This window comes from Microcaecilia unicolor, chromosome 1 (genome assembly GCF_901765095.1).
Source record: "Microcaecilia unicolor chromosome 1, aMicUni1.1, whole genome shotgun sequence".
In the NCBI taxonomy this organism is placed as follows: domain Eukaryota; kingdom Metazoa; phylum Chordata; class Amphibia; order Gymnophiona; family Siphonopidae; genus Microcaecilia; species Microcaecilia unicolor.
This window is the reverse complement of record NC_044031.1, coordinates 45,294,221-45,318,267: the sequence shown is the minus strand read 5'-3', so window position 1 is coordinate 45,318,267 and position 24,047 is coordinate 45,294,221. Positions and strand designations below refer to the sequence as shown.

At 46.2% G+C, this 24,047-nt stretch overlaps 1 protein-coding gene across 1 annotated transcript; it reads right to left on the bottom strand.

The window, feature by feature from the left end:
- Positions 1-8,136: 8,136 nt before the first annotated feature.
- Positions 8,137-9,012, bottom strand: LOC115460031 (cyclin-dependent kinase 5 activator 1-like). The gene has a single exon (XM_030189887.1). It carries the CDS (start codon positions 9,010-9,012, stop codon positions 8,137-8,139), a length of 876 nt encoding a protein of 291 aa, XP_030045747.1.
- Positions 9,013-24,047: the final 15,035 nt, after the last annotated feature.

The window sequence follows — 24,047 nt, the reverse complement described above, 5'->3', positions numbered from 1 at the left end:
GAAAGTGTTTTTCTAAGGATACGGCAGGCAACAGGTACAGGACAAATTCAAGGCTCTTTTATTAAGTGTTAGTCAAATAGATAAATAGCTGAACAAAACAATGAAGGGTGTCACACACTTCACTGACACACACGTGAATGGTCATGTGACACTACCAGAGCCTTAAAGCTACAGTACATCCCTCCCAGTCTTATGCCTAGGTCTCCTCTTGTTTTGAGCAGAGTTTTGGAGGGTCTTTTTGTTTAAAATGAAAGGCATGTCCTTGTTACCTCTTACAGCTTCATCTTAAATCTGTAAATACCTCTCGCCTTTATGGTTGTCGTTACTGCTCAGGCCTTAGGCAGTACTCATAGTTTGGGGGTGTCATTTTTATGACAACAGCCAGCATAAGGGCACAACGAGCTTTATTTAGAAAACAAAACGCCAAAAATAAATGAGATTACAAAGGGTGAAAAGGCCGATTTTCAGCTGCTGTCTGGTTTCACTAGATCAGATATACTGAGTACTTGGTATCTCAGGCAGAAGGTTAACATGTCTACCTTTGATTTCCATTTAACAGTATCTGAAACCTCCTGCCAGCCTCAAGGCTACAGCCTAGCTATCTAGCCCACCCCCTCTTCCCCTTCTGCTGCAATACTGTACAATCCATTTAATATCCCCTTTGCCGCCACCAAGTCCTTTAACTTGATTTTTGCTACTGTACTTCCTGCGCATCCCAAGCCTTGGGAGAAAGAAATATTTAGCGGCAACAGAAAATGGACTTCCCCCTTGATAAGAAATTTGAACCAAGGGTTTTCTGTGACTCGGGATTCCTTCTCCAGCAAGTCATGCAAGCTCCTCCCCTTTCTCAAAGAATCTCACCCAATGTGCAAAGTAGTGATGTCACCATGTGACACAGAATGGGAGATGGAGTCATCACACCTGCAGCTGCTCGCTGATGTCACCAAACATGGCCACAGAGCAATGTGGTCGCTGACTCCTTATGAGTCATTGTGGTGTAAATACTACATAAAAATATTAAATAAATAAACCCATTACAGGCAAATTTTACATATAATACATACTCAGACCTTAAAAGAGTAACAGTGCCCTCCACTGGTGCAGGCAAGATCGCAAGACCAGGCAGAAATGAAATACTCCCTAGTACATACGTACTCAGTGCCGTAATAAATTTCCCTTAAGAAAAGCATAACACACACATACTGCCACATTTGCTCATTGGAGGAAAAATGAACCCCTCAAGAGGGTCTAAAGACCAGCAGAGGAAAGAATTGATAACAATCCATCATCAGTCAATGTTCACCCCCTTCAGTGTCAAGGACGGACAAGTTTCTGGGTGGATTTTCACTTGTTCCCAGTGGGCAAGTCTTCCCCTCCCTAAAGCCCCACCAGAGCACTGGGTACTAATGGGTGGCACTGTTGACATTCTCATCAGAGAAGCTAAAGACCACCTAGCCAGGCCTGGAGGTAGCGTGACCTTTTGCCATCAGAGGTGAGCAGTGTATGTAGAGCCAGACCCATGACTGCATTTATTGTATCTCCTCAGAGTTACCCTGTCCAGTGCTGGCACCATTCATGGATGCTACATTCACCATTAGAAAAAGAAGAAAAGCAAAAAAAAAAAAAAGCATTTAAATGAGAGACTTGCCTTGTGAAAGGTGAACAATGGCAAAATTCAAATGCTCTGTTGCTCTAGAAAGAAAACTAGAGGAGCCATTTCACTACAGTGCACTAAAATCTACTTAACGACTTGTTACTCGGGATTTTACCGCATGCTAAGCCCAGATTTAATGTGGCACCTTTTCGGGGTATTCCCGACATCTTTTTTTGCAGGTCATGTGTTAATGTTGCCATTAAAACATAGTACCTGCAGAGAGTTAGGGATCCTTTCACCGAGCCACGCTACAAAGTGGCCGGCACTGGTGTCAGCGTGTGGGTTTCCCCATTAGCCCGTGGCCATTACCGCAGGAGCCCTTTCCGCTACCTATTTGGGAGCTGGTAAGGGCTCCCATATTACTCTTGTGCTAATTGGGTAGAGCGTGGTAATGCGCCTACTCTCCGCCCTGGGCACACCACCCATGCTGGAAAATAAAACATTTTTCAGCATGGGAGTAGCATGTGCTAAGCGGGAAACTAGCACAGAACATTTTAGCGCATCCTGCAGTGGTGCCCTATTAGCACACAGCAGGCCTGAGTTAGGCCTACCGTGCCTTAATGCAGGAACACTTGTCACCTCCTATTTAAGAGGTGCTATGTGGTCCCATGTTAACTGTGCATTAGCTAATCAGCACGCAGTACGTATAATGTGCTAGCTGGTTAATGCTTCCATGTCCACTCTCTGCCCCCTGCAAGAAACAGTTTTAAAAATTAAGCAACACCCGGTTAATTGCGTGGAACAGGGAAACTACCACAAAACACCGTACTGCATTCACGCGATGGCATGCATTCTCCGACTCAAGAAAGAGCATCAAACTTTAGGTGCTAGGATGACGCATGTTAACCGCAAATTCTAGCACCGCAGTTCCGCGTGGAGCTGCCGTTATCGAATACTAGCGCAAGTCTGCAGTTTCATGCCTAACTTTAGGCTCAAGCACTTACACCGTGTCCAAAGCTGGTATAAGTGGTTGCGTCTAACCCGTAGTATTCTGTATCCTGCGCACCTAACTCCTAGGCATGCACCTGATCCAGAGGCATAGCCAGACCTCAAATTTTAAATAAGCCACTGGGCAAGCTGGGTGGGCGCATATACCCCTCCCCCAAGCCAAGTTCAAACTTTACAGTATATTCCTGTGCTGGCCAAGCTCCACAAGCTGCAGGGCTCCTCCGGTGACCAGAACAGCTCCCCCTCCTCGTTGCCCAATTGTCTACAGTACATGCTGCTACTGCCCCACCCCTAGGCTCACACTCAGTTTTCACACACGCGTGAAAACTGAGTGTGAGCGGCAGAGGGAGACCAGCGCAATGGCAGCGTATAGACAGTGTCATCGGCTGCAGCAAGTAGGAAAAAGCTATTCTTGCTGCCGCAGGACCCCTGCAACTGGTGGGGCTTGGGGATCCCCACCAGCCAATAATAAGTGTGCAAGAATTTTGGGTGGGCCTGAGCCCAAAGTGGGTGGGCCATGGCTACACCACTGCCTTGACCCACCAATGTCCCTCCCATCTCTACGCACCCTTGGAAGGTGTACAAAATGGAAACTGAGTGCACAACTTTTAGACTAGTGATTAAGGGTAGTTGCACAAGCAATTAACACCAATTTAACCCAATAATTGGTTAATACCGATTAACAGTTGAGTATTAAATTAAGTTGTGCACACAATTGACTGTATCCTATAAATGTTAGTGTAAAGTTGGGGGCCCAATTTTATAGAATTAAGGGGTTGATGCTTAACACACTTTAGTAAAAGAATGCCAGAAATTGAAGAGAGAACCATAAAAAGCAAACAGGTCCCTCTTTTCTCCATGGATTCAGAGAGGTAGACTTTTTGGCAGGTTTTTCAGTGTCAAAACGCAGAAATAAAGGTTAACACAAAAAATGATAATAATATAAAGGGGATCATTTTTCTTGGACTAATTTAACATAGTTTTGACCTACTTTTAAAGAGCTGACACTTCCTTTCTCAAGTGCAAAACGAGAAATGTTAAAAAGTCTGCTTTTTGTCACTGTTGCTTTCACGACAAATAATTAATTGTGTGCCTCTTTGCTCAATGCTATTCTCTCTCTTCCTATATATGTGACAAAGAGAGATAGAAAATGCAACAAAAACACACACCTTTTACACAAGAAGTTTAATCCTCCCCGTTTGATCACAGTTCAAGCAGTTCTATGTCCCCAAAGGCCACTAACTCCCCTGCCCCCCCCCCCCCAATACTGTCTGGATTTCCAATGTTCAGGCCTTACGTTTCTTGCTGTCATCTGTCATATATGACTTTGCATTGTATGTACACTGGATAATCTCTCATGGCTGCCTGCCACCCTCTCAAAGTGCCATTCCAGGTCAGGGCTGATGTGCGTGTGACAGCAAATTAACACACCAAACTACAGCACGCTTAAAGCATGCAGCAAAAATATAGACATGCACACACCTTCAGAACAGCGTGACAACTAGAATCAGAAGCATCAAAGTGCTGGGTCCCTGAATTTTTATGCACATGCAAAATCTTCGAGGACGGTGCTTCAGAGAGATCCTGTCTATTGCAACAAGTAAGTCTAAATTGGCTTCATGGTTCCTTCAAATATTGTAACACAGACCGGGACACAGTCAGAGCACACAACACAGTGGGAACTGCTTCTGTAGATTTAAGAAGAGAATTAATATGTCCTTGTCTAACAGATTTTGGTTTGTTTTGGTCCCTAAAAGCTATTCTTGTATAATGCAATAACATAGTGAGGACTTGTGGCAAACCCTGCTGATTCCTTGGGCCCGGTGCTGTAAGAATGTAGCAGTGCTTCTAAGATCTGTCTGAAATCCAGGGAGGAAACTGAACAGACACTGAAGGAAGTGAAAATGACATAAGCTGACCCTCACATTTACACTACCCGAGTTGCACCTGAGGGCACAGTCTAGGTGTGAGCAGCTGGTCCACAGAGTCCTCTCTGCCAACCAATGGATCATTCAGAGGTAACAGTAGAAAACTCCATCACTATTTCAGGATTTCTGCTCTTCCAAAATACCGAAAGGATAAGGGATCCCCAGAAAAACCTACTATCACTAGGCTAACTGCTTTCCAGGGTTAAACCTCAAGAGCAGTAGATCTGAGAAAACCCCAGAAAAAGCCCCCTTCAACACACCTCCAGCGGTCAGAATTTATAGAAAAATCCACTCAATACTTATCTTTTTCTCTCTTTGTAAAAGATGGACTTGGGCAGTGGCTCCCAAACCTGGTCCTAGAGGCACCCCAGCCAGTCAGGTTTTCAGGATATCGACAATGAATATACATAAAAGAGATTTGTATGCGGTAGTGCATGCAAATCTCGCTCATGAATATTCATTGTGGATATCCTGAAAACCTGACTGGCAGAGGTGCCTCCAGGACCAGGTTTGGAAACCACTGGACTTGGGAAAATCCACCGCTTATTTTTAGGATAAGCAGCATAAGATCCATTTTACTTTTTTGGGATCTTGCCAGGTACTTGTGACCTGCATTGGCCACTGTTGGAAACAGGATACTGGGCTTGATGGGCCTTTAGTCTATTTCAGTATGGCAATGCTTCTGTACTTAAGATTGGACTTACATAACTTGCCAAATTGTACAGTATCAGCTTAATGCCTAGGGACTGTGTCTCCAAGACTTACTTTTAAATATTGAACTCCAATGATCAAATGATTTATAGTTGAAGGTGCCTGATTTATGAAGGGATGTAGGCCAACCTTTGGCTTCTTCGTAGGGGATTTTTCCTTGTTTGGTGGGTGTTGTCTGCTTTATAGAGGCATTTTATCCAAAGCGCCTATTCCTTCACCACATCTGCCCCTAAGGATTTGGCTGAAATTTGGTAGGTGCCAAACACCTGGAATTTCAAGCACTGGGAAATTAGAAAAGGTACCTTCCCTCAGTTACCCTGGAAGCGTAAACTTCTCCAAGTTATTTGCATTTCTTGCAATCTGGCTTGTGCTAACGACAAAACACACTTTGGGTTGCAATTCTGTAACTTGGCGCCTTGAGTTAAGTGCACCAATGCCATGACCTGCGCACCAATTCTACAATGGCATATGTGTGCCAAAGCGCTGTTGTAGATCAGTAGCGTAAACTTGAATTAACGTGCCTAAACATAGTTGAGACCATTTACACCAGGTCATAGGTGTGCCTACATGCACCATGCAATGGGCATAATGTACAGTATTCTATATGTTACAGGTGTAAGTTGGAGAAAGGCCTATGTCCTCATGCTCCGCCCCTTACAATTAGTGCTAAGACACTTAGAGGGCCTTTTACAAAGTTGCATTAGCATTTTTAGCTCGCTGTAAAAATCAGCTGGCCATAAACCTGAGACGCCCAGAGGAATATAATGGGTGTCTCAATGTTTACTGCCAGCTAATTTTTACCATAAGCTAAACACGTTAGTGCAGCTTTGTAAAAGACCCCCTTAGGTCTATGCCCTCATGCTCCGCCCCTTGCAGTTAGTGCTAAGACCAAGGAGGTTTAATAACAGGAGATGGCATGAACCTATCTAGCCCATTATGTGGATTGAAGTCAGTAGGCAGAGCTTGTCACCCTATGGATTTCATTGTTTTGGGTGAACCAAGATGGCGGTGGCATTGGGGAGAATTAAAACCTCCTTGGGTGGAGACCAGCTTCAGCCTTGTGACATCATGCCACCTCTTGTTAACAAACCTCCTTGGCACACTTAGTGTTTGCTATTCTAAATGGTAGAGCATAACTGCAAGGGGTGGAGCATGAGGGCATAGACCTAAGTGCATTGGTGCCTCTGACCTGTGTAAGTGGTTTGTAGGCACCAAGTTATAGACCTGCCTTGACAGCCTCTCAGGGTGGGGGGAAGAGATGGTTTCTAATTTTATTGCACAGTCTTAGGAAGTGGGAACCACTCAAATGTGTTTGCCCTTTCCCCCATTAACCAAGCAGAAAGGGGGAGCTCCTGGCACCCTATCATGCACATTTGTGTTCATCAGTCACAGATACTGGGTTTTCAGTGAACCTGCCAACTTACTATACATTCTGGCTGGGAATTAGAAGCAGATGCGTTTCCCTCTCTCAGTCTCTTTTTGATCTGACGCTTTGTTTGCTGAAATACAGCGATAGAAATAAACAGATCCCACATTTACATTGGGGAATCCCAATTGGGCATGTTTGTTTGTTGGGGGGGGGAGGGAGGGAGAAGGAAGGGTATGGAACTACCAAACTCATGGGTTATATACCCAGGAGCAGCTCAATGATCCTGAAGGCTAGAATTGACCCTGTTCCCATAAGCAGATTTGGTATGCGTCTCTTCAATGGGCATAGGAGGTGATGTTTTACTGGGGTCTGGTGGGTATATAACATAGATGCTGTTCATAAAAAATAAATAAATGTATATTTTAAAACCCCTTGTGAAGTCGGGTGCGTGCATGTGTTTAACCAGGCAGGGAAAAGGAGGAGAGAAGTGTGAAAGGTAGATCTAACCGAAGGTACAAAGGAGGGGCAGTTTAGCTGAAGAATGGCAGACACAGAGGGGAAGGGAGGGGAGGGGAGACACCTACCAAGAACCAACAGGCTTCTTTTATTTACCTTACAAAACACAGCTGTAGCAATGTAAAGTCCGCTCCCGATTTTTAAATTCCAAACCAAAAGCCCTTCCCCTCACCCCAATGATTTTACCTTCAAACAACACAGGTCGGTAAACGCAGTTAACCATCTAGCACCACTGGACAAAGCTTTATCCCCCCCCCCCCCCCCCCCCCCAGCATTTTCACATGCACACATCAGCATTGTAAAAAGGTCCATCTTCCGTCTATAACACGGGCACCAATATTTTTTTTTATTAAAAACCACGCAAAACCCAACAGAGCCCCCCCCCCCCTACTCTATGGAAATACTGTCTGGACCCAGAGCTAGAAGTGCAAAATTTTTGTTCTGCTCTGCGCCCGATTATTTTTGTAACCGTATAAACAGTAAATAAAATTAAGTACAATAATGTCATCATCCACTATATGGCACCCACCTATTTTCTTTTTAAATATATAATTCTCTACCAGCTTGGGTTTTCGTTTTCAATCCAGAAGGTAGGAGAGGACGGTGTCGTTTGGAAATATATACACAAAGGAAGGGAAAAAAATTCATTCTGCACAAGACGCCACCAACACAGAAGCTCGAGGTTATTATTTCATGAATCTTAATACTTTCCCCCCAAAAACATCAGGGGTGCTTTGGAACGGCGTGTACTTCTTTTGTTTTTTTTTTTTGTATTGATCAGCTCCCCATAAAGAGCAAAACGCACGCAAACATGTATATATATAGAGAGAGACATCGTTAGGCACTTACTGGCCTATCTAGAATGACAAGAAAGATGCTGAAAGGCTCCCACAAGAGAGAAAGTCCAAAGACCGTCTCTGATTTGGCTCCCGGATTGTGGCTAAGGGCTGCTAGGTTGAGGGAGCGATCTTCGCGTGCTCCGCTGGACGGGGACTTGCCCCGTGTTGCAGTCACCGGTCCAGGACTCTGGAAAAGTCATCGCGGTTGCCCTCGTTTTTCAGGTCGGCAAAGACCTGGGTAAAGTAATGGGGATCCGCGTTGATCCGGAGCATCTTAGCGCTCATGGCATCGATGATGCGAAGGCACCGGTCCCAGAAGGCATCCTTGGCTACCTCTACTAAGAAGGGCTTCAGCGGGTAGGAGATCTCGTTGCCCATGTAGGAGTAAGACAAGTAGAGGCAGGTCAAGAGGGTGGCTTGCAAGTCATGCTCGGTGGCCACCGAGTCGCCGTCGATGACATCCCTACACAGCAGGTAGACAAAGACCACGTTGGCCGGGGTGACAAAGGCCTGGTCTTGCCAGCCTTGAAGAAGCAGAGAGCGATCCACACTGCGCAGCCAGAGGATTGGGTCAGTCGGGGACAAATGCTTGAGCCTGTAGCATCTTCTGCAGAGAAAGTCTCCCAGACACTTGAGTAGCTCACTGGTGGAGGCCTGTACAACCACCCGCTTGGGAGATCCCCCACTTGGCTGGTTGGAGACCTTCTTGATGGAGGAGATCTGCTTGGAGCTCAGTGGGGCTAGGGGTTGGCTCTCGTAGCTGGAGAGGTTGGCACAGGAGAGGGACTTTTTCACGTTTTCGTGATTCAAGTGGGCCACGTCCTTCTGGTAGTTGTTATTGGCCGTGCCTTTGCGGGAGGTCTTCTTCTTGGTGGAGGCCACCAACCTCTTCCAAGTGAGAGCAGGGATAAACATGGAGTGTCTCTTGAGGCTCTTCCCGCTGCCCTTGCCGCTCTGCCCACTCGTGTAATGGGCCAAGGAGCCAGAGCCATCATCATAGAGGCTGGCTTTTCTGGAGCCAGGCGAGAGGGACAAAACCGTGCCCATCGTGCTCAACCCAAACCCCCAGGTTACCGGGCTGAAGGATTTCGCTCAAATACCGTGCAGAGCCGGTGAGCTCAGAAACAAAAGCCTCATCCAGGGAGCCCGTGACTGCAAAAAATGCCTCTTGTCAACCAAGTCTCATTCTGAAGCCCCCTCCCCTAGGGCGATGACCCCAACCCAAGGTAGTGGAACCAACCTTTCTCCAGGTATCAGCTCCCGTCTCTCCTGCTCGAGGGATGCTTTGCTGCTTTCCACCCCACCCACTCGTTATATCTGCATTGGTTTAACGAAAAATCACAGTTCCAGTACGACGGCTGCTTCATTCAACGAGTCCAAGGGAGGTCAAGAAATTCAGAATGAGGTCATTTCGGACAGTTAAGCACAAAATAATGCTCCAGCAGGGGAAAACCCAGTAGCAAAACCTCCAGGGAGAGCAGATGGGAAAATAAATAAATAAATAAATACAAATCCTCCCCGCAAATGCTCACCACAGAAAGAAACTCAAGACTATAGACGGGTTTTTTTTTTTATCTGTTATCGTGAAGACGAATCTTGATAGTCAGCGTTTCTCATGAGCTGGAGGAAAATCCCTTTCAGATCTCTCCCAAGAAAAAGCGATTCCGCAGCTGATCCGCCATCTATTTACAGGAGCCGGATGACAGCGGTACCCTGACACACCGACTCCGGATCTCCCCCTGCCAGCCCAACCGATTCCAGGGGCTTCAGATCGGGATTATTGTCCTCTCACATCCTTAGCGATCGGCCATCATCCGATTAGTGACGAGCCGGGAAGAGGCAGGTGCGCGTCTAACAAGACGAGCGCTTTAAAGAAAATAGGAGAAGGCGTTTGGCAATCTCAGCACCCTTTCCTCCGAGACGATCAGTCAGCCAGATTGTACGCTTGCCTTTTGTGCGTGTGTCTATTCTGTGAGCGCTGTTGGGGTGGTGGGGGGGTCTGCCGATGTCCCCCCCCCCCCTTCAAGTGCCGGTTCAGGCGCACCGCCTCGGTTCTGGTCTCGGTGGACGACGGCACGGCAGCATGGCCCCCGGCTCTCCCCCCTTCTTTCTCCGACGCCTTTTCAAAGGTAAAAGAGGCTGCACCTGTGCAAAATCTGTAGCATCTCCCCACCTGCCGGAGGCTGGGGGGGGGGGGGGTCGATCGCAGCTCCTATTGCCTTGGCATCTCCGAGCCCCCCGCTCCAACCAGCTTCCTCCCAGGTCCAGTGGAAAAAGCAACGTGATTTGCTGTTCAGTTCCTCGGGAGTTTCTCCCCCACCCCACCTTGATTCCCGGCGTCTTATCAGCTGAAAGAGATACAGCTCACTACTGCCACCTTCTGGTACAGCGCTACAACGGGGCCTCCCCTTCCCCCTCCCCATTTCAACATGGGACCAGATTCACAGCTAGCAAGATTCCTCCTCTTTTCGTCCGGTTACAGTCCCAATCCCTCCTTTCCTTGGTATCCAAATGTTTGGTTTTTTTTTTTCTTCCTTTCTTTTAGCAGTGGCTGCTCCTCTTCTCGCCCCCTCTAGTTTGTTTGACGTTTCACCTGGCGGATCTTCAAAACCATGCTACGGGCCAGAAAATGGCGAATAAAGCGGTCACTTGCACTCCCTGGATGCTGGTGCTGGATTTGCAATGTACCCAGGGTGGGGTGTGGGACCCGCACTGCAGTGTTCAGAATTATTGAGACTAGCTAGGGGTTTTTTTTTTTTCTTTTTCATGTGGAGTTTGGCATTGTTTATTACAACAAAAATACACATGGGAGAAAATCAATGGGAAAAAATGACTCATCATTTTCCAGAAAAAAAAATATGTGGTCTATTTTGGTGGACAGAAACTAGAATATTAAAATATGTGTACGTTAAGAGCAGATTAGGCTACCTCTATTTATTTTGGTGTCCTGGTATACCTGCATTCGCAAACTAGCATCATAACAAGGGGTACCCAAACCTTGGGGTTTTTTGCTACATTTCCCACTCATAGCAGGTTCAATGTGGCTTACATATTATATACAGGTACTTATTTGTACCTGGAGCAATGGAGGGTTAAGTGACTTGCCCAGAGTTACAAGAAGCTGCCTGTGCCTGCAGTGAAAATCGAACCCAGTTCCCCAGGACCAAAGTCCACCACTCTAACCACTAGGCCACTCCTCCACTAGCAATATTCCATGTAGAAGCCTGCCCTTGCAGCCGCGCAGGCTTCTGTTTCTGTGAGTCTGACATCCTGCACGTACGTGCAGGACGTCAGACTCACAGAAACAGAAGCTTGTGCAGCCGCGTTACTGATCTGCAAGGGCAGGCTTCCACATGGAATGTTGCTAGTGGAATAGCAACATTAACATTCCATCTAGAATCTCAATAGTAGCAACATTCCATCTAGAATCTCCAGTAGTAGCAACATTCCATCTAGAATCTCAAATAGGGAAAGGGAACTGGGACTTCATATGCTGCCTTTCTGTGGGGTTTACATATTATATACAGGTACTTATTTGTACCTGGGGCAATGGAGAGTTAAGTGACTTGCCCAGAGTCACAAGGAGCTGCCTGTGCCTGAGGTGGGACTCGAACGCAGTTCCCCAGGACCAAAGTCCACCACACTAACCACTAGGCCACTCAGCCACATTACAATGAAAATCAGTGACAGGAGTAAGAGGATCTTTTACCAAGGTGCACCAGCGTTTTTAGCATGCACTAAAAATTAGTGTGTATTAATGCTAAGATACCCATAGGAATATTTTAGCGCATGCTAAAAATGCTAGTGCATCTTAGTAAAAGGGGTCCTAAATGAACATTCGATTAGCCCCTTTTCCCAGCATCTCTCCTCCCTAATTTTCATCTTTCCCCTTCCTCTTTCTCCCCAATGTATGTCCTTTATTTTTCCCACTCCCCTAGTATCTCCTTTCTTCCCAAGGCTTTTCTTCTTCTATAACATAGACAGGATGCACACATTCTCGCCCCTGACCACACACACACGGCACACAGTGACAAAGCAAGAAGCAAATTTTCTTTTGGGAATAAATGGCCACAGCTTTAATAAAACATGTTAACGTAGCTCCTAGGAAGTACCCAAGCATTGACTACTACTACTACTACTATTTAGCATTTCTATAGCGCTACAAGGCATACGCAGCGCTGTACAAACATAGAAGAAAGACAGTCCCTGCTCAAAGAGCTTACAATCTAATAGACAAAAAATAAATAAAGTAAGCAAATCAAATCAATTAATGTGAACGGGAAGGAAGAGAGGAGGGTAGGTGGAGGCGAGTGGTTACAAGTGGTTACGAGTCAAAAGCAATGTTAAAGAGGTGGGTTTTCAGTCTAGATTTAAAGGTGGCCAAGGATGGGGCAAGACGTAGGGGCTCAGGAAGTTTATTCCAGGCGTAGGGTGCAGCGAGACAGAAGGCGCGAAGTCTGGAGTTGGCAGTACTGGAGAAGGGAACAGATAAGAAGGATTTATCCATGGAGCGGAGTGCACGGGAAGGGGTGTAGGGAAGGACGAGTGTGGAGAGATACTGGGGAGCAGCAGAGTGAGTACATTTATAGGTTAGTAGAAGAAGTTTGAACAGGATGCGAAAACGGATAGGGAGCCAGTGAAGGGTCTTGAGGAGAGGGGTAGTATGAGTAAAGCGACCCTGGCGGAAGATGAGACGGGCAGCAGAGTTTTGAACCGACTGGAGAGGGGAGAGGTGACTAAGTGGGAGGCCAGCAAGAAGCAGATTGCAGTAGTCTAAACGAGAGGTGACAAGGGTGTGGATGAGGGTTTTGGTAGAGTGCTCAGAAAGAAAGGGGCGGATTTTACGGATGTTGTAAAGAAAGAAACGACAGGTCTTGGCGGTCTGCTGGATATGAGCAGAGAAGGAGAGAGAAGAGTCAAAGATGACCCCAAGGTTTCGAGCTGAGGAGACAGGGAGAATGAGAGAGCCATCAACAGAAATAGAAAACGGGGGGAGCGGGGAGGTGGGTTTGGGGGGGAAAATGAGAAGCTCGGTTTTGGTCATATTTAATTTCAGGTGGCGTTGAGACATCCAGGCAGCAATGTCAGACAAGCACGCTGAAACTTTGGTTTGGATGCAAGGTGAGATATCAGGGGTAGAAAGGTAGATTTGGGAGTCATCAGCATAGAGGTGGTAGGAAAAGCCATGGGATGAGATTAATGAACCAAGGGAAGAAGTGTAGATAGAAAAGAGGAGGGGACCAAGAACAGAACCCTGGGGTACGCCGACAGGCAGAGGGATAGAAGTAGAAGAGGATCCACCAGAGTGAACACTAAAGGTGCGGAGGGAGAGGTAGGAAGAGAACCAGGAAAGGACAGAGCCCTGGAATCCAAGTGAGGACAGGGTATCGAGAAGTATGCTGTGATCGACAGTGTCAAAAGCAGCGGAAAGATCAAGAAGAATGAGGATGGAATATTGACCTCTGGATTTAGCCAGTAATAGGTCATTGGAGACTTTAGTAAGCGCAGTTTCGGTTGAGTGGAGAGGGCGAAAACCAGATTGTAATGGGTCAAGAATAGCATGTGAGGAGAGAAAATCAAGGCAGCGGCGGTGAACAGCACGCTCAAGTAATTTGGAGAGAAAAGGAAGGAGGGAGATGGGTCGGTAATTAGAGGGACAAGTAGGGTCAAGTGAAGGCTTCTTAAGGAGAGGTGTGACCACAGCATGTTTAAAGGCAGCAGGGACAGTCGCAGTGGAAAGTGAGAGGTTGAGAATGTGACAGATAAAAGGAATAAGAGTAGGAGAGATGGCATTAAGAAGGTGGGTGGGAATGGGATCAGAGGAACAGGTGGTACATTTTGAGGAAGAAAGGAGAAGTGTAGTTTCCTCAATAGTAACTTCAGGAAAGGAGGAAAGGGAATGAGGGGAAGGAGAGAGAGGGGAACGGACTAGTGGAGGGAGAGCTGGTGAGGTAGAGAAAGCAAGGTTTATCTATGTTTATCTATGTTGCAGAGGCTTCTCCTCCCTGCCATGCCTGTCCAGCTAGGGGCATGACTCAATGTTCCATGTGGCGGTCAGTCATATCTCCGCCTCCACTATGGCCGCGTGCCCATCTGCTTTGGACTGCACCCCAGTCCAGCATTTCCACCTGCCATTTAGAGCCAGCTAGGTGATTAGTCTGTCACCAGTGAGTGTTCCTGTCCTTGCCTCAAGCGGCCGAACTCCCTTTCGCCTGCTGTTCCAGCACCTTCAGCGGTTCCTAGGCTCAGATGCTTCTACCACAGTCTGGGGTTGCAAAGCATTCCCTGGACCCCCCCCCCCCCCCCCCCCCCCCCCGCTTTCCCTTGGGTCCCCTTCAGCAATGTCTCTCCAGGGCCTCCAGGAAGTCCTCAGTGATTTCTGAAAGATGAATTGCATCCTGCCTGATGTTTCCTGGGCTGAGAGGTGATGCCCATTCATACCAGATCTTCACTCCACCGAGGTGCTCTGTCCACAAACCAATTTGGCGATTTACTTTCTTTACGCTTCTGGGCCACAACCTGGAATCAGCCCCTCGCAATTGAGGGATGATGTCAGACCAGAGGAGCATGGTTCAGCTCAGCAGGGCCGCCGAGAGGGGGGGAAAGGGGGGACAAAATTCCCGGGGCCCGGGCCTCCAAGGGGGGCCCTGCGCCGCAGTCCCACCCACCACCGGGCCCCTTCCACCCGAACCCCCGCCAGCAGAAGTGCTGTCTTCTGTTCTGACTCCGGCGTGCGCAGCCCACACAGACGCGCTCCTCTCAGCTGATCTTTGCTGTACTCTGCAGGGCTTCTGTGCGTCTGACGTCCTGCACAGAAGCCCTGCAGAGTACAGCGAAGATCAGCTGAGAGGAGCACATTTGTGTGGGCCGTGCACACCGGAGTCAGAAGACAGCGCTTCTGCTGGCGGGGGTTCGGATGGAAGGCGCCCGGCCCGGTGGCGGAGGTGGGTGGGACTGTGGCGCCGGGCCCCCCTCAGGGGGGGGGGGCGTGAACAACCTGGGGGGGTGGCAGTGGGGGCAGCCTTGTCCCGGGCCCGGCCCAGTCTCTTGACGGCCCTGCAGCTCAGTAGAACAAACAACTCGAAGAGATCACATGATGTAGCGAGTGATCGGGTGATCTGGTACAGTCCCACTTCTCCATCTGTGCCCTTGTAAGTATTTGTGAACCTGGTTAAAGACATTCTTGTAGACATGCCAGGTAGAGCTGGCTAAGGAGTTGGTGATCAGTAAGTCCACAGTGGTGTTCCTAGGTGCCATAGTGCTCGGGAACTGGAGTGGGATCCTGTTTCGCCAAGGGAGCAAGCTGTTGAAAGTGTGAGAGAGCATCAGCAATGTAGTTGTCTACTCCAGACACATGCCTTGCTTGGGCAGTCAGGTTAACCTCTGGGCAAAGGAGCACAAAATGCCTGATAAGTTCGGTGGCATGTGGGCAGCGCGCAGTTTGTTTATGATCCCCACCACTGCTGCATTGTCTGACCATAGGTTGACAATTTTATTGGCCACTGCAGTACTGTAGAAGTGTACCATGGTGACAATGGAAGGTGATGTTCCTGGTGAGTCCTGCCTGGATCCTCTGTTGCGGCCATGGGATGGCAAACCAGGCTCCATTGTAGTAAGCTCCACGCCCTGTAGCCCCCGCCACATCCATAAAAAGATTGAGGTTGGCACTGGACATTGTTGCTGATTGGATCATGGCCTTCCCGTTACAGTCCTATAGGAGGCACAGACAGATGCGTAGATCCTGCTTCATGGGCAAGGTGACCCGCAAGTGGTGGTGTTTGTGTGTCATGCCGGCTGTGGCTTTAGCAGGTTTGTGGACAAATACCTTGCCCATTGGGATAATCCTGCAGGCAAAATTCAGTGAGTGTAGAGTGAGCTTAGAAGATGCCACTGCATTAAGAATTTTTTAATCCTAGATCATGTAGCTTATCCTCTGCTAGTTTGGTGGTCTGGGTTAATGAATTTATTTCAGTTCCCAGGAAGGTAATGACTGGGCTGGATTCCATGGTTTTGCTGCATGCAGTGGGCACCCTGAATTCATTGGCTACTGCATGGTAGATGTCCATGAGGTCCTTGCATGTGTTGGATTCCCATGGACCCACAAAGAAAAAGTCATTCAGGTAGCGCACAATTGTGTTCACCTTCGCCAGCTTGGACATCATCCAATGTAAAAAGGAACTGAAAGCTTCAAAAAGGTTGTATGATACTGCACATCTCATGGGCATGCATTTGTCAAAATAAAACTGGTTGGCATAGCAGAAACCCAACAACAGGTAGAAGTGTAGATGGATGAGAAGCAGATAGAATGCGGATTCAACATCCACTTTGGCCATGACTGCTCCGTGTCCAGACGCACAGACCATGTCCAAAGCTCAAAGGACAGAGTGGATTGAAGTGGTGTGATCTAGGATGGAGACATTCACTGAGTAACCAGTGGGGTGTGAGAGGTAGTGGATGAGGCAGTACTTCCCATGTTCCTTTTTTGAAACTGCAGTAAGGGGTGACACAAACATCCTGGGGAAGGGAGGCTCGAGGAAAGGTCCTGCAATGTGGTCCATTGCAAGTTCCACTGCCAGCTTGTCCACAACCACATGGACAAGGTGAGTCCATGGGCGAGATGGTATTGCTGCGCATGCCGGCGGTATGGATCCATGAAACAGTATGACAAAGCCCTCAGTGAAGCCACATAAGAGCAGACTCGCATCCTTGTTCTTGGGGTTCTGTGCTAACCAGGGGGTCATGACGTGTACACGGATGGGAGTGAGTGCTCTAGCAAATGGGTCAAGGTTTTTGAGGCCCTCCTTGTCTTGGTGTTATCTTCCTAGGACACAAGACAAGGGGGTGCGCAGCTTGATGTACCGGCTCAGGAAGTCTATTCCAGGCATATGGTGCAGCAAGATAAAAGGAACGGAGTCTGGAGTTCACAGTGGAGGAGAAGGGTGCAGATAAGAGAGATTTACCCAGTGAATGGAGTTCCCGCGGAGGAATGTAGGGAGAGATGAGAGTGGAGAGGTACTAAGGAGCTGCAGAGTGAATGCACTTATTGGTCAATAAGAGGAGTTTGAACTAACCCCCTCCCACCCTCAAAAAAATCTTTAAAAATACTTTTTTGCCAGCCTCTATGCCAGCCTCAAACGCCATACTCAGGTCCATCGAAGCAGTGTGCAGGTACCTGGAGCAGTTGTAGTGAGTGCAGTGTACTTCAGGCAGGTGGACCCAGGCCCATCCCCCCCTACCTGTTACAGTTGTGGTGGTAAATGTGAGCCCTCCAAAACCCACCAGAAACCCACTGTACCCACATGTAGGTGTGCCCCTTCATCCCTAAGGGCTATGGTAGTGGTGTACAGTTGTGGGTTTTGGGGTGGGGGGTTTGTGGGGGCTCAGTACCCAAGGTAAGGGAGTTATGTACCCAAGGTAAGGGAGTTATGCACCTGGGACCTTTTTCTGAAGTCCACTGCAGTGCCCCCTAGGGTGCCCGGTTGGTGTCCTGGCATGTCAGGGGGACCAGTGCACTACGAATGCTGGCTCCTCCCACAACCAAATGGCTTGGATTTGGTCGTTTTTGAGATAGGCATTCTCGGAATCCATTATCGCCAAAAACCGGGGACGACCATCTCTAAGGTCGACCTACATTTCATGATTTGGGCCTCCCTGATCGTATTATCTAAATGAAAGATGGACACCCATCTTGTTTCGATAATATAGGTTGCCCCGCCCCTTTACGGGGCCGTCCTGCAAGGACGCCCTCATGAAAACTTGGGCGCCCTGTTCGAGTATGCCCCTTCACGTCACCCACTCTCCATCAAGCTTGGACAGTGTGCAGGGCTGCTAGGAAACCCATCTGTACTACAGGGTCTCAGAAATTGAACCCACCCTCTCCCCCGCCCAGATATTCCAGATGTCCAGAAGAAACTGAACTGCCAGAAGAGGAGTCACAGCTGGCCCAATCCTTTGACAGGGTTCCACTCCTTCACATTATAAGATCTGAGGGTGAGGAAACCTCTTATCCATTCCAAAACTACACTATTAATTCCTAAGGATTCTAAGATTTCCAGGAGTATCTTATGGTCTACTATATCAAAGGTACTTGAGAGGTCAAATTGCATCAATACTATTTGATGGACAGTACTCACAATTTTCTCGAAATTGTGAACCAAGGTACCTAGCAGTGTTTCTGTACTGTAGTTTTCTCTGAAACCAGATTGGTTTTGATGTAATAGATTGTAGTGTTCCAGAGAATTTGTTAATTGTTCTTCGATATACCTTCTAAGATTTTGACATGTAACAGTATCGAAACCACCAGTCTATAGTTGGTGACATCTCCTAGGTCTCCCTTCTGATTTTTTGGGATGGGGAAGTATAATTTTGTCAAGTTGTCTTGGAAAAGAGCCTGTATTTAAGGATTCTTTTATCCATGTCATTCCTAGAGCGAGATAACTTTCTGATGGGTTTTTCAGTAAATAGACTGGAGAAGTATCTAATCGACATTGGGACTTTGAGTATTTCAGCATTAAATTCTCGAAAACTTTTGTCTCAATAGGTGAAACATTTGAGCAGTTTCTATGTGCTGCACGTTCTCTTTTCTTCTGTCTTATGACCTCTCCACTGGAGATAATTTCTTCATAATCATTGAGATTTATTGGGGATCCTCCTGCCCACAGACAGAAGGTTATGTGGCTGGCCACGAAACTCCTGGCACGAAATGAGCTGCTGGCTGACTATCTGCACCAGAAGCTACCACTGCTGCATAACCAGGATGCTAGGCACAATATGTGGCAGCAGCTTCTGGGGATCCAGCGAGATCTCCATGATTACACTCAGGCCTTGCCTTGCACACTGCCCACCCACCCTCTCCTGGCCGTTTAAATTGTTTTGCATATTGGGCCCTATGATTTTTGATGTTTGGACTATAGTAAAGTTATAAAACATAAGAAGGTAAGATATCCCATGCTGAGTTGGACCAAGGTCCATCAAGTCCAGAATTGTGTCTTTGATGGGAAGGGAAACAGTTGATGTTCTTGGTCCTGCCTGATATCTCATGGACATTTGATCCAATAGACCATGATATTCTGATTGCCTGCCTTCAATGGTGGGGGAAGAGGTGCTTCTTCTGAAAACAGCTCTTCTCATGGGTACAGGGCTTCTCCCTTTTAGCAGGTTTTTTTTAAACATCTGCCTTCAGTTTCTAGGTCACTTATTGGCATCCTTGTGCATGCAGTACAGCATGTACGTTGATGACATTGAGATGCTTCTCCCATGCAACCTTGGCATTTTTGTTTCATTGGCATTGTTGTCCAAATGAATTAATGGAATTTGCTCTTGGACAGGACCAAATAGGACATTTCAAATCACCAAGAGGCCCGGATGGAGGTGGAGGCCCCCTTAGAAATGGATATGCTGTGCACAGGAGGGGACGAGGGAGAACCATGCTCTCCACCTGCTGAGCTGAGTCAGTTGAAATGTGGCATCTAAGTATTTAGCTTTATTCTCTGATTGCTTTTAAGAGTCAAACTAAAACAGTTGTAATAGAAGCTTTTTATAATTTAAGATTAGTCAAGCAGTTGAAATACATTCTGCACCCAAATTACTTCAGAGCAGTGCTAGAGTCTTTAGTGCTGTGTGGGTTTGATTACTGTAATTCAGTTTATTTAGGGCTTCCTGCCACCCTGCTGGGAGTTTTACAGCTTATTTAAACTCTTGAGCCCTGTCTTATTAGTGGCAGTTGACACCATGATCAGATTTCACCCTTTACTGGGTGCCCATGGTTTAGATAATTAAATTAAAAATCCCCACACTGGTTTTTGAGTCACTTAAAGGAGAGTGACTCGGTTAACTTTCGGAGATCATGATACCTTATGTAAGAGGGGAAGTTAAGAGAAGTCTGCCTGTCCCCTCTTTTCTACTGCCCTGTCACAGGCACACACAGAGCCAACAGAGACATGCAACTCGCACACACACACATACACCCATAACATGCAGATACATATATACACATACACAGAAACAAGGTATAGACTCATGTACACATACAGTACATATAAACAAAACACGTGGGTGCAAAAAACCAAGACATAGTATTCACAAATAGGGACTGAAAAACATTCCACGAGACATGCTCCATATGCGTTCCCCAACACATAATCCCCCACTGCTGCCAAACCCCTAACCCTGGTCAGCAGGTTCTTAGTGATTCAGATGCGTACTTCATTTTCTTTGTTGTAAATTCTACTGTGAAATCTAGTGACTGAGACCTAAGCTTCGCTTAAAGTTTCCTATGTACATGACACCTGGTGACTGAACCAGGTAGATTGCTACAGGGTGTTATGTGGAGGGGCATTTTTGATATGACATCTAAATCCAAATTAAGACGTTTTGCTGAAAAAGTCTAAAAAAAAAAAACATCTAGCTCACAGCCATAATCAAATCAGGAAATCATCTAAATTTTTGGATCAGTTATGACTTAGTGCTAGCTGTTTTCATGCTCAACACGTCCATCTGTAAGTACCATTTTTGAAAAAAAAAAGTCCCAGGAAAAAACATAGATAAACAAACCATAGTGAAATCTTTGCACAAAGAACAATGATGGACCAGTTTAATGACAAGATTAAACAAGAGTGTAGAATGGAATGCATATTTTTTAATTTATTCACCTGTGCTGTGTGCTTTGGCGATTTAGGTTTTCCTTGTTGATAAGCCATTACCTCTCGCCTTGACTACTGCAACCTACTCCTCACTGGCCTCCCACTTAACCATCTATCCCCCCTTCAATCCGTTCAGAACTCTGCTGCGCATCTTATCTTCTGCCTAGACCGATATGCTCATATCACCCCTCTCCTCAAGTCACTTCACTGGCTTCCGATCAGGTACCGCATACAGTTCAAGCTTCTCCAACTAACCTACAAATGCACTCAATCTGCAGCCCCTCACTACCTCTCTACCCTCATCTCCCCTTACGCTCCTACCCGTAACCTCCGCTCACAGGACAAATCCCTCCTCTCAGTACCCTTCTCCTCCACCGCCAACTCCAGACTCCGCCCTTTCTGCCTCGCCTCACTCTATGCTTGGAATAAACTCCCTGAGCCCATACGCCAAGCCCCCTCCCTACCCATCTTCAAATCCTTGCTCAAAGCCCACCTCTTCAATGTCGCTTTCGGCACCTAACAATTGTACCTCTATCCAGGAAATCTAGACTGCTTCAGTCCTTTAGATTGTAAGCTCCTTTGAGCAGGGACTGTCCTTCTTTGTTAATTGTACAGCGCTGCACAACCCTGGTAGCGCTTTAGAAATGTTAAATAGTAGTAGTAGTATCACAACATAGGGGGTGTATGACTGGATAATTTGTTTCCACTAGTTGTAGAAATTGTTGGCGTTTTGTGTTTCCGGGTGCCATCTTTGGAGTCTTACTATGATGGGTTGAACTGTTTCTTCTGTGATCTTCTCCTGAAGCAGTAATATTTTTGTGAAACGAGGCGCTCTTGTTGAGATAGGAGTTTCTTTGAAGACATGTTCGCGTCCAGTGTGAACTGGGCAGTGCACTGCATAAGTTTGAAGGATCAGATTAAGTCAGTTGGAACTAAATTGAGCCATTTGAGGATGCTCGAGATATAGAGGATCAGAGGCTTTTCCAGCTAAGTGATTTGTTAGGGGTGTTTGGGGGGTTTTGAGCTGTTCTTTGCAACTCCTGGCTTCCCCCTTTTTCTGTATTTATTGATTTTTCCCCCTTTTTCTGTATTTATTGATTTTTCCTCCTTTTTCTGTATTTTTTGATTTTTCCATCTTTTTCTGGTCTTTTTCTTACTTTATAGGGAGTATCCTTGCTAGCTGGGAGGAGGTTCCTTTGGGCATATTTTTTTGTATTTTGTTTTGGATATAGCTTTACACATTTTTTTTGAGTATTAGATATGTTTATATTTTTACATATGTTTTCACCTCATGCTTATGTGCAATGTGTAAGACGTTTTTCTGACTCAGTAATTTTTCTCCTAGATATGGACGTTTTTTGTGCTGATTCTTCTTTCCTCCTTTCACTGTATTTATGACCAATGATAATAACTGACTCCCATTCATGATAGTGGAATAATTCATTACCTCTGGTATTTGTCCCTATTGGGAGATTTGAGGTCATCTTGGTTTAAAATTGATTTAAAAGGGTTTTCCTTGTGAATTATGTGGCAGTACTGTAAAAATTATTGTCAAACTACAATTTTTTTTGGGGGGGGGGGGGTCACTTTAGTTTTGTATAGTTTGTTAGCTCTTTAAGTTGAATAAAATTATACTTACCCTCATCCCAAAAACTCAGACAGGAGATCTAGGAGATGTCACCAACTATAGACCGGTGGCTTCAATACCATTACATGTCAAAATCTTAGAAGGTATAGTCACAAAATAATTAACAAATTTTCTGGAACACTATAATCTATTACAACAAAACCAATCTGATTTCAGACAAAACTACAGTACAGAATCACTGCTAGGTACCTTGGTTCACAAATTCAAGAAAATCTTGAGTACTGGCCACCAATTTGACCACTCAAGTGCCTTTGATATAGTAGACCATAAGATACTCCTGGAAATCTTAGAATCCCTAGGAATTAATAGTGTCTTGGAATGGATAAGAGGTTTCCTCACCCTCAGATCTTACAGTGTGAAATGGGGTGGAACCCTGTCAAAGGACTGGACAGCACACACTGGGGTGCCATAGGGATCCCCCCTATCACCAATCCTATTCAGTGTCCTGATGTCCACCATGGGTTTCTATATGGAGAGGAATGGAATTAACTACTTCTCCTATGTAGACTATATAACACTGTATTTTCCCTTTCATAAAAACAAAGATGATAACACACTGGTCAACCACAGTCTGATTCTGGTTGAAAAATGGGCGTCATATCTGTATCTTAAACTGAATTGTGGCAAAACCAACATTTTAGTAATCACAACACCTACCATGGATGTGTCAAACATACAACCATAGGTGCCCGGTATAAGAGGCTTGGGGAGGCTATGCCTCCCCAGCCACAGCACGATGGATCAGCTGTTTCTATAGAAATGCTAAATAGTAGTAGTAGTAGTTCTCCTGCCTGCTGCTCTGGGGAGTTTAAATAGCAGCAGCTGCAGTGAAAGCCGTCTCTAGCCTTGTGTATAACCAGTTGTAATTTGATTATCTTACTGCTGGGAGAGCAGAGCAGGGGGGTTGGCTGGAGGTGTCCTGGGTTGCCAGGGAGATATTTAACTAGGATCAAGAATTCCTGCACATGAGCAGTTCACACCAAAGAGACTTGCACTAACCCCTGAAATTTTAAAAGTGCTAAAAATAAGTTTTAAAAGTATTTGCATTAAGTCTAATTGCAGAATTTCGGTGCTAGGAAGTGGGATTGGTATGCTATGTACTCAAATTTGCTCAAGCCATATGCAAATTTGTCTGTTTTGGGGAGGTTCTCATTTGCATATTTTTGGGTAAAAATTGTTGGAAATGTTTACAGCCTTAATGTTAGGGCATGGCTCTGATCAAAAATGTGAACTTTGATCCAAAAACGAAGGGTTTAGCTAGTGATTTTGACTAAAAATTCCCATTAAAGTGTCTGTATGTTAATCTGCATTCAAATAGAGCTCTCTGATTGGATGAGCAGCTCCTGTTAGAAAATCTGCCCGGGAACAGAGAGTAGAGGAGAGAATCAATGGGTGGGTGGGTGGGTGGGTGTGGATGGCTGGAGGGGGACAGGGGAGAGGAGAGAATCAATAGGTGGGTATGGATGGCTGAAGGGGGGGCAGGGGAGCGAGGACAAGAAATGAAGAAGAAAGGTAGAAAGTAAAGAAATAAATGGAAAGGAAGCCCTGGAAACGGAGTTAAGAGGACAGATAGCAGCAGAATCGGATACTGGGCCAGCATGATCAGAAAAACAAAGTCACCAGACAACAAAGGTAGAAAAGATAATTTTATTTTCATTATAGTGTTTGGAATATGTCCACTTTGAGAATCAGGTGCTCAACATTAAATGTTTATATTTATTTATTTATTTATTTATTTATTTATTTATTTACTTATGTATGGCATTTTATCCCACATTAAACATGAATTAGGG

Excerpts from the sequence above, each read along its gene's own strand:
- LOC115460031 (XM_030189887.1), bottom strand. The coding sequence starts at position 9,012 with ATGGGCACGGTTTTGTCCCTCTCGCCTGGCTCCAGAAAAGCCAGCCTC.